General features: G+C 45.0%; 1 protein-coding gene across 1 annotated transcript in view; it reads right to left on the bottom strand.

Annotated features, from left to right (window-relative positions):
* Nucleotides 1–282: 282 nt before the first annotated feature.
* The window catches only part of CD68 (CD68 molecule), a 36,453-nt gene continuing 18,854 nt past the window's right edge, over nucleotides 283–17,881 (bottom strand). Inside the window, exons 2-6 of the mRNA XM_069950279.1 lie at nucleotides 7,391–8,169; nucleotides 5,167–5,277; nucleotides 4,961–5,018; nucleotides 1,155–1,319; nucleotides 283–912 (exon numbers count right to left, since the gene is read on the bottom strand). Of these exons, the coding sequence (XP_069806380.1) occupies nucleotides 773–912; nucleotides 1,155–1,319; nucleotides 4,961–5,018; nucleotides 5,167–5,277; nucleotides 7,391–8,169 (1,253 nt within the window). The 3' untranslated portion in view covers nucleotides 283–772. The remainder of the gene's footprint in view (nucleotides 913–1,154; nucleotides 1,320–4,960; nucleotides 5,019–5,166; nucleotides 5,278–7,390; nucleotides 8,170–17,881) is intronic.

The following is a 17,881-nucleotide window of genomic DNA, read 5'->3' on the forward strand; positions in this document are numbered from 1 at the left end:
TTCAGCATCCGTTTAACGGATCCGTTTTTTTTAACGTCCAGAAAAATAGGGTCAGCAACGTTTTTTGGTCCTTTTTGGTCCGCCAAAAAAAACGGATCCGTTTTTTTTATAATGGAAGTCAATGGAAAAACGGATGCACACAAATGAATCCGTTTTTTGCAATCCGTTTTTCATGCGTTTTTCAAAAAACGGATGCGTTAAACGGATGCTGAAAACGCAGTGTGAACCTAGCCTTACACTGTCAGAGATTTTGAAAAAGGAGAAGAGAATAAACAACCTGTATATAAGAAAAGCTGTAGAAGCTTTATTTCCATAAATCAGGAGTGTCCCTTTAAGTGACCGCAGAAAGCCTGGCCATCCATTGTGTTTATTTGTCACAAATTTCCTGTCTCCATAATCCTCATGTTGTGTAATTCCTCTTGTGCAATCGGCCACATGAGATTCCAGTGAGGAAGTGCAAGGGTCGTCGGTACACTCTTCTGCTGAGTAAGAAATGCAGTCACACAAAGCGGAAGGAGGGCGCATGATTCTCATCTTCCGATCGATAAGGTGCAGTATTTACAGGATACAGACAGATGGTGCACCGCCTCCATTGTCCGCTGTCACTGAGGGTCTGGTCAGTGACCCCATAGTCTGCCCTGATTGTTGTGGGATCTTCCTGCAGAGAATGAATGGCTCTCCCTTCCTGACTGACTACTTAATACACTGACACTCTGAGAACAAAGACATGTTTAATAACTATAGGAGTTGTGTCATTAGTCCTCAATATGTCTCATAGCGGTTGGTAGCCTCCCTGACTCCGCCGACGGGCGACAAAGTATGCTATAACAACGATCAAGATCAATACCAGGAGGATGATCCCAACCACGATGGGGACGGTCATATTGGGTGACCCCTTGGAACATTTCATCTCTGTGGAGATACAAGGACAACGAGACATTTTATATTGTAAGATATGGATATCGGAGGCAAACAATAATTGGGTTCCCTTGTTTATAGAGGGTGTAAGGTTTATACAGGATGCAAGGTGAGCCGCTTAATGCTCAGGACATTGCCCATATAGAAATGGGGCCCCACTCTGGAGCCCCACACCTCTAGGGCACAGCATAGCTTTCCCATCATGCATTTCTAATACTACGGAAATCCTCGCTCACCTCTTCCATAGTTTCCATTTTCCAGCTTGAAGGCTTGAGCCTTGACATTCATGAAGGAGAAGCTCACTTTTGGGGTTACTTGAATGTCTACATTTTCACAGGAGAAGGAATGTCCTAGAGGTGTGACCATGTCTCTTAGGCTTGTGTTATCAAACCTCTCCGATCCTGGGGAAACCAGAACAGCCATTAGATACTTCAAAACGTCCCGGAACATGAGCAAAATTATTACATTACAATAGACCCCAGATTATTACATTACGATGGACCCCAGATTATTACATTACGATGGACCCCAGATTATTACATTACGATAGACCCCAGATTATTACATTACGATGGACCCCAGATTATTACATTACGATGGACCCCAGATTATTACATTACAATAGACCCCAGATTATTACATTACGATGGACCCCAGATTATTACATTACGATGGACCCCAGATTATTACATTACGATGGACCCCAGATTATTACATTACGATGGACCCCAGATTATTACATTACGATGGACCCCAGATTATTACATTACAATAGACACCAGATTATTACATTACGATACACCCTTACTTACATGATGACACACTCCAGAACATGGGCAGGATTATTACATGATGACACACTTCAGAACATGGGCAGAGTTATTACATGATGACACACTCCAGAACACGGGCAGAGTTATTACATGATGACACACTCCAGAACACGGGCAGAGTTATTACATTATGACACACTCCAGAACATGGGCAGAGTTATTACATTATGACACACTCCAGAACATGGGCAGAGTTATTACATGATGACACACTCCAGAACATGGGCAGAGTTATTACATGATGACACACTCCAGAACATGGGCAGAGTTATTACATGATGACACACTCCAGAACATGGGCAGAGTTATTACATGATGACACACTCCAGAACATGGTCAGAGTTATTACATGATGACACACTCCAGAACATGGGCAGAGTTATTACATGATGACACACTCCAGAACATGGGCAGGATTATTACATGATGACACACTCCAGAACATGGGCAGAGTTATTACATTATGACACACTCCAGAACATGGGCAGGATTATTACATGATGACACACTCCAGAACATGGGCAGGATTATTACATGATGACACACTCCAGAACATGGGCAGAGTTATTACATGATGACACACTCCAGAACATGGGCAGAGTTATTACATGATGACACACTCCAGAACATGGGCAGGATTATTATATGATGACACACTCCAGAACATGGGCAGAGTTATTACATGATGACACACTCCAGAACATAGGCAGAGTTATTAAATGATGACACACTCCAGAACACGGGCAGAGTTATTACATGATGACACACTCCAGAACACGGACAGAGTTATTACATGATGACACACTCCAGAACATGGGCAGGATTATTACATTATGACACACTCCAGAACATGGACAGAGTTATTACATGATGACACGCTCCAGAACATGGACAGAGTTATTACATGATGACACACTCCAGAACACCGGCAGAGTTATTACATGATAATACACTCCAGAACATGGGCAGAGTTATTACATGATGACACACTCTAGAACATGGACAGGATTATTACATGATGACACACTCCAGAACATGGGCAGGATTATTACATGATGACACACTCCAGAACATGGGCAGAGTTATTACATGATGACACACTCCAGAACATGGGCAGAGTTATTAAATGATGACACACTCCAGAACACGGGCAGAGTTATTACATGATGACACACTCCAGAACACGGACAGAGTTATTACATGATGACACACTCCAGAACATGGGCAGGATTATTACATGATGACACACTCCAGAACATGGGCAGAGTTATTACATGATGACACACTCCAGAACATGGGCAGAGTTATTACATGATGACACACTCCAGAACATGGGCAGGATTATTATATGATGACACACTCCAGAACATGGGCAGAGTTATTACATGATGACACACTCCAGAACATAGGCAGAGTTATTAAATGATGACACACTCCAGAACACGGGCAGAGTTATTACATGATGACACACTCCAGAACACGGACAGAGTTATTACATGATGACACACTCCAGAACACCGGCAGAGTTATTACATGATAATACACTCCAGAACATGGGCAGAGTTATTACATGATGACACACTCTAGAACATGGACAGGATTATTACATGATGACACACTCCAGAACATGGGCAGGATTATTACATGATGACACACTCCAGAACATGGGCAGAGTTATTACATGATGACACACTCCAGAACATGGGCAGAGTTATTAAATGATGACACACTCCAGAACACGGGCAGAGTTATTACATGATGACACACTCCAGAACACGGACAGAGTTATTACATGATGACACACTCCAGAACATGGGCAGGATTATTACATGATGACACACTCCAGAACATGGGCAGAGTTATTACATGATGACACACTCCAGAACATGGGCAGAGTTATTACATGATGACACGCTCCAGAACATGGACAGAGTTATTACATGATGACACACTCCAGAACACTGGCAGAGTTATTACATGATAATACACTCCAGAACATGGGCAGAGTTATTACATGATGACACACTCCAGAACATGGGCAGGATTATTACATGATGACACACTCCAGAACATGGGCAGAGTTATTACATGATGACACACTCCAGAACACCAGCAGAGTTATTACATGATAATACACTCTAGAACATGGGCAGGATTATTACATGATGACACACTTCAGAACATGGGCAGGATTATTACATGATGACACACTCCAGAACATGGGCAGAGTTATTACATGATAATACACTCCAGAACATGGGCAGAGTTATTACATGATGACACACTCCAGAACATGGGCAGGATTATTACATGATGACACACTCCAGAACATGGGCAGAGTTATTACATGATGACACACTCCAGAACATAGGCAGAGTTATTAAATGATGACACACTCCAGAACACGGGCAGAGTTATTACATGATGACACACTCCAGAACACGGACAGAGTTATTACATGATGACACACTCCAGAACATGGGCAGGATTATTACATGATGACACACTCCAGAACATGGGCAGAGTTATTACATGATGACACACTCCAGAACATGGGCAGAGTTATTACATGATGACACACTCCAGAACATGGGCAGGATTATTACATGATGACACACTCCAGAACATGGGCAGAGTTATTACATTATGACACGCTCCAGAACATGGGCAGAGTTATTACATGATGACACACTCCAGAACATGGGCAGGATTATTACATGATGACACACTCCAGAACACGGACAGAGTTATTACATGATGACACACTCCAGAACATGGACAGAGTTATTACATTATGACACGCTCCAGAACATGGGCAGAGTTATTACATTATGACACACTCCAGAACATGGGCAGAGTTATTACATGATGACACACTCCAGAACATGGGCAGAGTTATTACATTATGACACACTCCAGAACATGGGCAGAGTTATTACATGATGACACACTCCAGAACATGGGCAGAGTTATTACATGATGACACACTCCAGAACATGGGCAGAGTTATTACATTATGACACACTCCAGAACATGGGCAGAGTTATTACATTATGACACACTCCAGAACATGGACAGAGTTATTACATGATGACACACTCCAGAACATGGGCAGAGTTATTACATGATGACACACTCCAGAACACGGGCAGAGTTATTACATGGTGATATGTGGCATTTTGGTGGCTCTTACACCTAATATGTGTTACCTGTGTCCTTCAGAGTTATATTAACCTCTCCCAGGAAGAAATTGTTTCCTTGAGTATCCTATGGAAGTAGAAATATATTCTTATGAGAAACTACCGGTGCTGGGTCCACAGTTCTTCCACTTTGGTTGTTAGATAATTGTCTATCGGCAAACAGTGACCAGTTGGGATACTCATGCTCTCCATCTGCCCCGCTGTGCCCTCAATACCTGTTTGAATGTGATGCCAAGTTCTCCTTGTGGAAACGTCAGAGTCAGCCAGGCTCGTTCTGCAGAGCAGTTCCCAGATGCCTTAGTGCTCGGGGCCGGTGGGATCACAATCTGAACAGAGACAGAAATGTACAATGACCAGATAGTCGGTGGCAATCATAAGGTAACAACACTTTACAAAACAAATTAACTTTGTGTATATATTTTTTCTTTACTGATCCTTCGTTATTATTATGTCTTAAATTCCAGTCACTTTCAGAGCTGAATTCACCATTCTGCCATTATATCATATCTCATATATGAGCCTCATCCAGAGTTGCAGTCACTATTCTTCTATAGAGTCAGATCATATATATTTGTATACTGGATATTCTCGTTTTAAGTCTTTTCCACATGATTTGACTGTCACTCAACAAAAGAATATGAAGATAACCCTTAAAATACTGAGAAATTGCCAAGAAAGCAGAGGAGGCAGTCAGTACAGCTTCTTTACAGTGTACGTGGAAAGAGGAGGGAAGGGGTCTGGAGACCAAAAGACATTACACAATCAGATGACGAGTTTTCGAGAGGCAATGTGATCGGCACCTCACAGCACAAAAATAGTCTATTACATCTTATAGGGGTACTCTGTGCAAGAGCCTGGAAGCTGTGGCAAAGCAGGACAAAGTTGGTGAGATACCGGCAGCAGCGCAGGAGCTTGGGAGGAGCAAAAATAATTTGCACTTCTACTCTGAAACAGAGAAGATGTCTATGTGCAGGTCTGAAAGGTCGAGTATCAACAAATGAAAAAAAGACTTGCATGGGCCAATGGTATCTCCAATGAAGAGTGGAGGAAGGTCTTATAGGCTGGTCACAATCTGACAGGGTTTTCTTATGTTGTCATGTAATTGATGGATGGTCCTTTGACGTATGACCACTATATAACATGGAGGAGGACATGGGATGGTCTAGGGCTGTTTTGCTGGATCTACTCAGCAACTTGCACAAAGTGACTGGTCCACAGGACAAGAATGGCTACCACAGCATTTACATGTACCCTCTGGTGTAGCCTAGTTGGTTCAGGCTATGTGAGAACTACCGAATAAGACAAGAAGCCGGTAGAAGCGGCCCGCACTCTCCCCAGGCTTAAACCCTATTGAGCTTGTTTGGGATGAACTGGATAGAGGGGGGGGGGGGGGGGGGAAGCAAGGTGACAGACAAGTGCAACAATTGGGATGAAATCTAAATGTGATAGTAGAGGGAAGCCTGGATTGTGTGAGGGGCCAATTAGACAAATTAATTTATAACAAAGAACTTTGCAAACGAGAGCTACCTGAAATTATTCACCATGTTACACAGAACGATAATCGTTAGTTACGATTGTTACTCTGATCGTTTACTCCATCCTATCCCAGCAAAAGAACCAACCATGTGGCATTATAATGAACGATTAGCAAACGACTAATGATGATTTTGGTGTCAACGATTTCTCGTTGGTTGTTCGATCGTTTCCGGCATTTACACAAAACGAATTATATAGTGATAATTCGCACCATAATCGTCCCGTGTGATCGGCTCTCACGCTATGTTCACACTGCGTATGAGTCTGGCCGTAGTGCAAACCATGAATACATGCACGTAGTTTTGAGGTTGATGCGTTCGCTGGGAAGTATACGATATACGCCCGCACAGTGCACACTACGTATGAGCTTACGGCCGTATCGTATGCAGCGCCTTGAAAAATGAACAAGACCATTGTTTGAGGACGGAAATGTTCCAACTCACGGCCGTGGATTTACATGTAGTCCTGTACAAAGTACTTATTTCAGTCAAATTGAACTTGATTTTTCAATCCAAAAGGTTCTGTGAGTTTTATTGGGCGAAGATTTCCAAGTAAATGACCTGCCTCAGATCGCTACGAAACAAGCTAGGGAAGCATAACTGTACTACGGGCGTATGTTCACGGTTCGTACGCATCCAGCCGCATGTTGATTTTTCCCACGCCCGTAGTTTCAGCCGCACATGTACGGCGGTGTACGAAATGCGGCCGAACTCATACGCAGTGTGAACATAGCCTCATACTGTAATAGCTTGAGGAGACACCGATCAAGATCTAATTTGTTGAAACAAAGTTATTCTATTATATTATTTATCGTAACTTATTTCTTCTTTGCTTTTACTTCACACTGTACATATCAGGAGACGTGAGGTGTTGTAGTAGTGTAGGGGGTAAAGTGTAACTCACCTCTCGCCTTGTTGTTTCATTGATGGATATGTTGAAGGATGCGGTTATTCTCAAGCATACGCCCGATGTGCCATTAATGATGAATTCTGAAGAAGGAGGCACCGTGGTGGGGGCGTATGTTGTGTGGTTTGTATGTGAAGTGGGGTGGGGGGTAGATGTGTGGTTTGTATGTGTAGTGGGGTGGGGGGTAGATGTGTGGTTTGTATGTGTAGTGGGGTGGGGGGTAGATGTGTGGTTTGTATGTGTAGTAGGGTGGGGGGTAGATGTGTGGTTTGTATGTGTAGTAGGGTGCGGTGTAGTTGTGATGTTGGTATGTGTAGTGGGGTGGGGGGTAGATGTGTGGTTTGTATGTGTAGTAGGGTGGGGGGTAGATGTGTGGTTTGTATGTGTAGTGGGGTGGGGGGTAGATGTGTGGTTTGTATGTGTAGTGGGGTGGGGGGTAGATGTGTGGTTTGTATGTGTAGTGGGGTGGGGGGTAGATGTGTGATTTGTATGTCTAGTAGGGTGCGGTGTAGTTGTGATGTTGGTATGTGTAGTGGGGTGGGGGGTAGATGTGTGGTTTGTATGTGTAGTATGGTGCGGTGTAGTTGTGATGTTGGTATGTGTAGTATGATGAGGTGTAGTTGTGTGTAAAGTACTAGTGTGTGTTGTATGTATTGTGGAGTGTGTTGTTGACTTGGTTGTTGTGTGGTGCGTAGTCGTTGTCTTTGGGCACCATACACATGGCGGAGTTGTGCTTGCACCTCGGGTAGGTTTAGGGCCTTGGTTGCCACAACAAGCTGTAATACAAAGGAGGAGCTGTGGTTAGTGAATGACTATAAGGGCTGTGTGTACCAAGGTGCCAAGGTAAGGCGAAAACCTATAATAATACAAGTAATGGGCAGTAGATTACTAGTGATAGGACATTGATCCAGGGATTATTCTGCCTGATTTAAAGTAAGAAATTTTTCTTCCACTTATAGGGCAATATGCATCTATAACATTAAGGAATTTACCTTCCTCCGGATCAACACAGTAGGGATGTAAATTGGACCCTGTCCTCTCCATACATCTCTACCCTAATCTCCTGATACCTCCTCACATACTGTCCTGTCCATACATCTCTACCCTAATCTCCTGATACCTCCTCACATACTGTCCTCTCCTCTCCATACATCTCTACCCTAATCTCCTGATACCTCCTCACATACTGTCCTCTCCTCTCCATACATCTCTACCCTAATCTCCTGATACCTCCTCACATACTGTCCTGTCCTCTCCATACATCTCTATCCTAATCTCCTGATACCTCCTCACATACTGTCCTGTCCTCTCCATACATCTCTACCCTAATCTCCTGATACCTCCTCACATACTGTCCTGTCCTCTCCATACATCTCTACCCTAATCTCCTGATACCTCCTCACATACTTTCCTCTCCATACATCTCTACCCTAATCTCCTGATACCTCCTCACATACTGTCCTCTCCTCTCCATACATCTCTATCCTAATCTCCTGATACCTCCTCACATACTGTCCTGTCCTCTCCATACATCTCTACCCTAATCTCCTGATACCTCCTCATATACTGTCCTCTCCTCTCCATACATCTCTACCCTAATCTCCTGATACCTCCTCACATACTGTCCTCTTCTCTCCATACATCTCTACCCTAATCTCCTGATACCTCCTCACATACTGTCCTCTCCATACATCTCTACCCTACTCTCCTGATACCTCCTCACATACTGTCCTCTCCATACATCTCTACCCTAATCTCCTGATACCTCCTCACATACTGTCCTCTCCTCTCCATACATCTCTACCCTAATCCCCTGATACCTCCTCACATACTGTCCTCTCCTCTCCATACATCTCTACCCTAATCTCCTGATACCTCCTCACATACTGTCCTCTCCTCTCCATACATCTCTACCCTAATCTCCTGATACCTCCTCACATACTGTCCTCTCCTCTCCATACATCTCTACCCTAATCTCCTGATACCTCCTCACATACTGTCCTGTCCTCTCCATACATCTCAACCATAATCTCCTGATACCTCCTCACATACTGTCCTCTCCTCTCCATACATCTCTACCCTAATCTCCTGATACCTCCTCACATACTGTCCTCTCTCCCCATACATCTCTACCCTAATCTCCTGATACCTCCTCACATACTGTCCTGTCCATACATCTCTACCCTAATCTCCTGATACCTCCTCACATACTGTCCTGTCCTCTCCATACATCTCTACCCTAATCTCCTGATACCTCCTCACATACTGTCCTCTCCTCTCCATACATCTCTACCCTAATCTCCTGATACCTCCTCACATACTGTCCTCTCCTCTCCATACATCTCTACCCTAATCTCCTGATACCTCCTCACATACTGTCCTCTCCTCTCCATACATCTCTACCCTAATCTCCTGATACCTCCTCACATACTGTCCTCTCCTCTCCATACATCTCTACCCTAATCTCCTGATACATCCTCACATACTGTCCTCTCCTCTCCATACATCTCTACCCTAATCTCCTGATACCTCCTCACATACTGTCCTCTCCTCTCCATACATCTGTACCCTAATCTCCTGATACCTCCTCACATACTGTCCTCTCCATACATCTCTACCCTAATCTCCTGATACCTCCTCACATACTGTCCTGTCCTGTCCATACATCTCTACCCTAATCTCCTGATACCTCCTCACGTACTGTCCTCTCCATACATCTCTACCCTAATCTCCTGATACCTCCTCACATACTGTCCTCTCCTCTCCATACATCTCTACCCTAATCTCCTGATACCTCCTCACATACTGTCCTCTCCTCTCCATACATCTCTACCCTAATCTCCTGATACCTCCTCACATACTGTCCTCTCCATACATCTCTACCCTAATCTCCTGATACCTCCTCACATACTGTCCTCTCCTCTCCATACATCTCTACCCTAATCTCCTGATACCTCCTCACATACTGTCCTCTCCATACATCTCTACCCTAATCTCCTGATACCTCCTCACATACTGTCCTCTCCTCTCCATACATCTCTACCCTAATCTCCTGATACCTCCTCACATACTGTCCTCTCCTCTCCATACATCTCTACCCTAATCTCCTGATACCTCCTCACATACTGTCCTCTCCATACATCTCTACCCTAATCTCCTGATACCTCCTCACATACTGTTCTGTCCTCTCCATACATCTCTACCCTAATCTCCTGATACCTCCTCACATACTGTCCTCTCCTCTCCATACATCCCTACCCTAATCTCCTGATACCTCCTCACATACTGTCCTGTCCTTTCCATACATCTCTACCCTAATCTCCTGATACCTCCTCACATACTGTCCTCTCCTCTCCATACATCTCTACCCTAATCTCCTGATACCTCCTCACATACTGTCCTCTCCTCTCCATACATCTCTACCCTAATCTCCTGATACCTCCTCACATACTGTCCTCTCCATACATCTCTACCCTAATCTCCTGATACCTCCTCACATACTGTCCTCTCCTCTCCATACATCTCTACCCTAATCTCCTGATACCTCCTCACATACTGTCCTCTCCATACATCTCTACCCTAATCTCCTGATACCTCCTCACATACTGTCCTCTCCTCTCCATACATCTCTACCCTAATCTCCTGATACCTCCTCACATACTGTCCTCTCCATACATCTCTACCCTAATCTCCTGATACCTCCTTACATACTGTCCTTTCCTCTCTATACATCTCTACCTTAATCTCCTGATACCTCCTCACATACTGTCCTCTCCTCTCCATACATCTCTACCCTAATCTCCTGATACCTCCTCACATACTGTCCTCTCCATACATCTCTACCCTAATCTCCTGATACCTCCTCACATACTGTCCTCTCCTCTCCATACATCTCTACCCTAATCTCCTGATACCTCCTCACATACTGTCCTCTCCATACATCTCTACCCTAATCTCCTGATACCTCCTCACATACTGTCCTGTCCTCTCCATACATCTCTACCCTAATCTCCTGATACCTCCTCACATACTGTCCCCTCCATACATCTCTACCCTAATCTCCTGATACATCCTCACATACTGTCCTCTCCATACATCTCTACCCTAATCTCCTGATACATCCTCACATACTGTCCTCTCCTGTCCATACATCTCTACCCTAATCTCCTGATACCTCCTCACATACTGTCCTGTCCTCTCCATACATCTCTACCCTAATCTCCTGATACCTCCTCACATACTGTCCTCTCCATACATCTCTACCCTAATCTCCTGATACCTCCTCACATACTGTCCTGTCCTCTCCATACATCTCTACCCTAATCTCCTGATACCTCCTCACATACTGTCCTGTCCATACATCTCTACCCTAATCTCCTGATACCTCCTCACATACTGTCCTCTCCATACATCTCTACCCTAATCTCCTGATACCTCCTCACATACTGTCCTGTCCTCTCCATACATCTCTACCCTAATCTCCTGATACCTCCTCACATACTGTCCTCTCCATACATCTCTACCCTAATCTCCTGATACCTCCTCACATACTGTCCTCTCCATACATCTCTACCCTAATCTCCTGATACCTCCTCACATACTGTCCTGTCCTCTCCATACATCTCTACCCTAATCTCCTGATACCTCCTCACATACTGTCCTGTCCTCTACATACATCTCTACCCTAATCTCCTGATACCTCCTCACATACTGTCCTCTCCTCTCCATACATCTCTACCCTAATCTCCTGATACCTCCTCACATACTGTCCTGTCCTCTCCATACATCTCTACCCTAATCTCCTGATACCTCCTCACATACTGTCCTGTCCTCTCCATACATCTCTACCCTAATCTCCTGATACCTCCTCACATACTGTCCTCTCTTCTCCATACATCTCTACCCTAATCTCCTGATACCCCCTCACATACTGTCCTGTCCTCTCCATACATCTCTACCCTAATCTCCTGATACCTCCTCACATACTGTCCTATCCTCTCCATACATCTCTACCCTAATCTCCTGATACCTCCTCACATACTGTCCTCTCCTCTCCATACATCTCTACCCTAATCTCCTGATACCCCCTCACATACTGTCCTGTCCTCTCCATACATCTCTACCCTAATCTCCTGATACCTCCTCACATACTGTCCTATCCTCTCCATACATCTCTACCCTAATCTCCTGATACCTCCTCACATACTGTCCTCTCCTCTCCATACATCTCTACCCTAATCTCCAGATACCTCCTCACATACTGTCCTGTCCATACATCTCTACCCTAATCTCCTGATACCTCCTCACATACTGTCCTGTCCTCTCCATACATCTCTACCCTAATCTCCTGATACCTCCTCACATACTGTCCTCTCCTCTCCATACATCTCTACCCTAATCTCCTGATACCTCCTCACATACTGTCCTGTCCATACATCTCTACCCTAATCTCCTGAAACCTCCTCACATACTGTCCTGTCCTCTCCATACATCTCTACCCTAATCTCCTGATACCTCCTCACATACTGTCCTCTCCATACATCTCTACCCTAATCTCCTGATACCTCCTCACATACTGTCCTCTCCTCTCCATACATCTCTACCCTAATCTCCTGATACCTCCTCACATACTGTCCTCTCCTCTCCATACATCTCTACCCTAATCTCCTGATACCTCCTCACATACTGTCCTCTCCTCTCCATACATCTCTACCCTAATCTCCTGATACCTCCTCACATACTGTCCTCTCCTCTCCATACATCTCTACCCTAATCTCCTGATACCTCCTCACATACTGTCCTCTCCATACATCTCTACCCTAATCTCCTGATACCTCCTCACATACTGTCCTCTCCATACATCTCTACCCTAATCTCCTGATACCTCCTCACATACTGTCCTGTCCTCTCCATACATCTCTACCCTAATCTCCTGATACCTCCTCACATACTGTCCTCTCCTCTCCATACATCTCTACCCTAATCTCCTGATACCTCCTCACATACTGTCCTCTCCTCTCCATACATCTCTACCCTAATCTCCTGATACCTCCTCACATACTGTCCTCTCCTCTCCATACATCTCTACCCTAATCTCCTGATACCTCCTCACATACTGTCCTGTCCATACATCTCTACCCTAATCTCCTGAAACCTCCTCACATACTGTCCTGTCCTCTCCATACATCTCTACCCTAATCTCCTGATACCTCCTCACATACTGTCCTCTCCTCTCCATACATCTCTACCCTAATCTTCTGATACCTCCTCACATACTGTCCTCTCCTCTCCATACATCTCTACCCTAATCTCCTGATATCTCCTCACATACTGTCCTCTCCTCTCCATACATCCCTACCCTAATCTCCTGAAACCTCCTCACATACTGTCCTGTCCTCTCCATACATCTCTACCCTAATCTCCTGATACCTCCTCACATACTGTCCTCTCCTCTCCATACATCTCTACCCTAATCTCCTGATACCTCCTCACATACTGTCCTCTCCTCTCCATACATCTCTACCCTAATCTCCTGATACCTCCTCACATACTGTCCTCTTCTCTCCATACATCTCTACCCTAATCTCCTGATACCTCCTCACATACTGTCCTCTCCATACATCTCTACCCTAATCTCCTGATACCTCCTCACATACTGTCCTCTCCATACATCTCTACCCTAATCTCCTAATACCTCCTCACATACTGTCCTCTCCTCTCCATACATCTCTACCCTAATCTCCTGATACCTCCTCACATACTGTCCTCTCCATACATCTCTACCCTAATCTCCTGATACCTCCTCACATACTGTCCTGTCCTCTCCATACATCTCTACCCTAATCTCCTGATACCTCCTCACATACTGTCCTCTCCTCTCCATACATCTCTACCCTAATCTCCTGATACCTCCTCACATACTGTCCTCTCCATACATCTCTACCCTAATCTCCTGATACCTCCTCACATACTGTCCTGTCCTCTCCATACATCTCTACCCTAATCTCCTGATACCTCCTCACATACTGCCCTCTCCATACATCTCTACCCTAATCTCCTGATACCTCCTCACATACTGTCCTCTCCTCTCCATACATCTCTACCCTAATCTCCTGATACCTCCTCACATACTGTCCTCTCCTCTCCATACATCTCTACCCTAATCTCCTGATACCTCCTCACATACTGTCCTGCCCTCTCCATACATCTCTACCCTAATCTCCTGATACCTCCTCACATACTGTCCTCTCCTCTCCATACATCTCTACCCTAATCTCCTGATACCTCCTCACATACTGTCCTCTCCATACATCTCTACCCTAATCTCCTGATACCTCCTCACATACTGTCCTCTCCTCTCCATACATCTCTACCCTAATCTCCTGATACCTCCTCACATACTGTCCTCTCCATACATCTCTACCCTAATCTCCTGATACCTCCTCACATACTGTCCTGTCCTCTCCATACATCTCTACCCTAATCTCCTGATACCTCCTCACATACTGTCCCCTCCATACATCTCTACCCTAATCTCCTGATACATCCTCACATACTGTCCTCTCCATACATCTCTACCCTAATCTCCTGATACATCCTCACATACTGTCCTCTCCTGTCCATACATCTCTACCCTAATCTCCTGATACCTCCTCACATACTGTCCTGTCCTCTCCATACATCTCTACCCTAATCTCCTGATACCTCCTCACATACTGTCCTCTCCATACATCTCTACCCTAATCTCCTGATACCTCCTCACATACTGTCCTGTCCTCTCCATACATCTCTACCCTAATCTCCTGATACCTCCTCACATACTGTCCTGTCCATACATCTCTACCCTAATCTCCTGATACCTCCTCACATACTGTCCTCTCCATACATCTCTACCCTAATCTCCTGATACCTCCTCACATACTGTCCTGTCCTCTCCATACATCTCTACCCTAATCTCCTGATACCTCCTCACATACTGTCCTCTCCATACATCTCTACCCTAATCTCCTGATACCTCCTCACATACTGTCCTCTCCATACATCTCTACCCTAATCTCCTGATACCTCCTCACATACTGTCCTGTCCTCTCCATACATCTCTACCCTAATCTCCTGATACCTCCTCACATACTGTCCTGTCCTCTACATACATCTCTACCCTAATCTCCTGATACCTCCTCACATACTGTCCTCTCCTCTCCATACATCTCTACCCTAATCTCCTGATACCTCCTCACATACTGTCCTGTCCTCTCCATACATCTCTACCCTAATCTCCTGATACCTCCTCACATACTGTCCTGTCCTCTCCATACATCTCTACCCTAATCTCCTGATACCTCCTCACATACTGTCCTCTCTTCTCCATACATCTCTACCCTAATCTCCTGATACCCCCTCACATACTGTCCTGTCCTCTCCATACATCTCTACCCTAATCTCCTGATACCTCCTCACATACTGTCCTATCCTCTCCATACATCTCTACCCTAATCTCCTGATACCTCCTCACATACTGTCCTCTCCTCTCCATACATCTCTACCCTAATCTCCTGATACCTCCTCACATACTGTCCTGTCCTCTCCATACATCTCTACCCTAATCTCCTGATACCTCCTCACATACTGTCCTATCCTCTCCATACATCTCTACCCTAATCTCCTGATACCTCCTCACATACTGTCCTCTCCTCTCCATACATCTCTACCCTAATCTCCAGATACCTCCTCACATACTGTCCTGTCCATACATCTCTACCCTAATCTCCTGATACCTCCTCACATACTGTCCTGTCCTCTCCATACATCTCTACCCTAATCTCCTGATACCTCCTCACATACTGTCCTCTCCTCTCCATACATCTCTACCCTAATCTCCTGATACCTCCTCACATACTGTCCTGTCCATACATCTCTACCCTAATCTCCTGAAACCTCCTCACATACTGTCCTGTCCTCTCCATACATCTCTACCCTAATCTCCTGATACCTCCTCACATACTGTCCTCTCCATACATCTCTACCCTAATCTCCTGATACCTCCTCACATACTGTCCTCTCCTCTCCATACATCTCTACCCTAATCTCCTGATACCTCCTCACATACTGTCCTCTCCTCTCCATACATCTCTACCCTAATCTCCTGATACCTCCTCACATACTGTCCTCTCCTCTCCATACATCTCTACCCTAATCTCCTGATACCTCCTCACATACTGTCCTCTCCTCTCCATACATCTCTACCCTAATCTCCTGATACCTCCTCACATACTGTCCTCTCCATACATCTCTACCCTAATCTCCTGATACCTCCTCACATACTGTCCTGTCCTCTCCATACATCTCTACCCTAATCTCCTGATACCTCCTCACATACTGCCCTCTCCATACATCTCTACCCTAATCTCCTGATACCTCCTCACATACTGTCCTCTCCTCTCCATACATCTCTACCCTAATCTCCTGATACCTCCTCACATACTGTCCTCTCCTCTCCATACATCTCTACCCTAATCTCCTGATACCTCCTCACATACTGCCCTCTCCATACATCTCTACCCTAATCTCCTGATACCTCCTCATATACTGTCCTCTCCTCTCCATACATCTCTACCCTAATCTCCTGATACCTCCTCACATACTGTCCTCTCCATACATCTCTACCCTAATCTCCTGATACCTCCTCACATACTGTCCTCTCCTCTCCATACATCTCTACCCTAATCTCCTGATACCTCCTCACATACTGTCCTCTCCTCTCCATACATCAATACCCTAATCTCCTGATACCTCCTCATATACTGTCCTCTCCTCTCCATACATCTCTACCCTAATCTCCTGATACCTCCTCACATACTGTCCTCTCCATACATCTCTACCCTAATCTCCTGATACCTCCTCACATACTGTCCTCTCCTCTCCATACATCTCTACCCTAATCTCCTGATACCTCCTCATATACTGTCCTCTCCTCTCCATACATCTCTACCCTAATCTCCTGATACCTCCTCACATACTGTCCTCTCCATACATCTCTACCCTAATCTCCTGATACCTCCTCACATACTGTCCTCTCCATACATCTCTACCCTAATCTCCTGATACCTCCTCACATACTGTCCTCTCCATACATCTCTACCCTAATCTCCTAATACCTCCTCACATACTGTCCTCTCCTCTCCATACATCTCTACCCTAATCTCCTGATACCTCCTCACATACTGTCCTCTCCATACATCTCTACCCTAATCTCCTGATACCTCCTCACATACTGTCCTGTCCTCTCCATACATCTCTACCCTAATCTCCTGATACCTCCTCACATACTGTCCTCTCCTCTCCATACATCTCTACCCTAATCTCCTGATACCTCCTCACATACTGTCCTCTCCATACATCTCTACCCTAATCTCCTGATACCTCCTCACATACTGTCCTGTCCTCTCCATACATCTCTACCCTAATCTCCTGATACCTCCTCACATACTG

The sequence above is a fragment of the Dendropsophus ebraccatus genome, chromosome 1 (genome assembly GCF_027789765.1).
Source record: "Dendropsophus ebraccatus isolate aDenEbr1 chromosome 1, aDenEbr1.pat, whole genome shotgun sequence".
In the NCBI taxonomy this organism is placed as follows: Eukaryota; Metazoa; Chordata; class Amphibia; order Anura; family Hylidae; genus Dendropsophus; species Dendropsophus ebraccatus.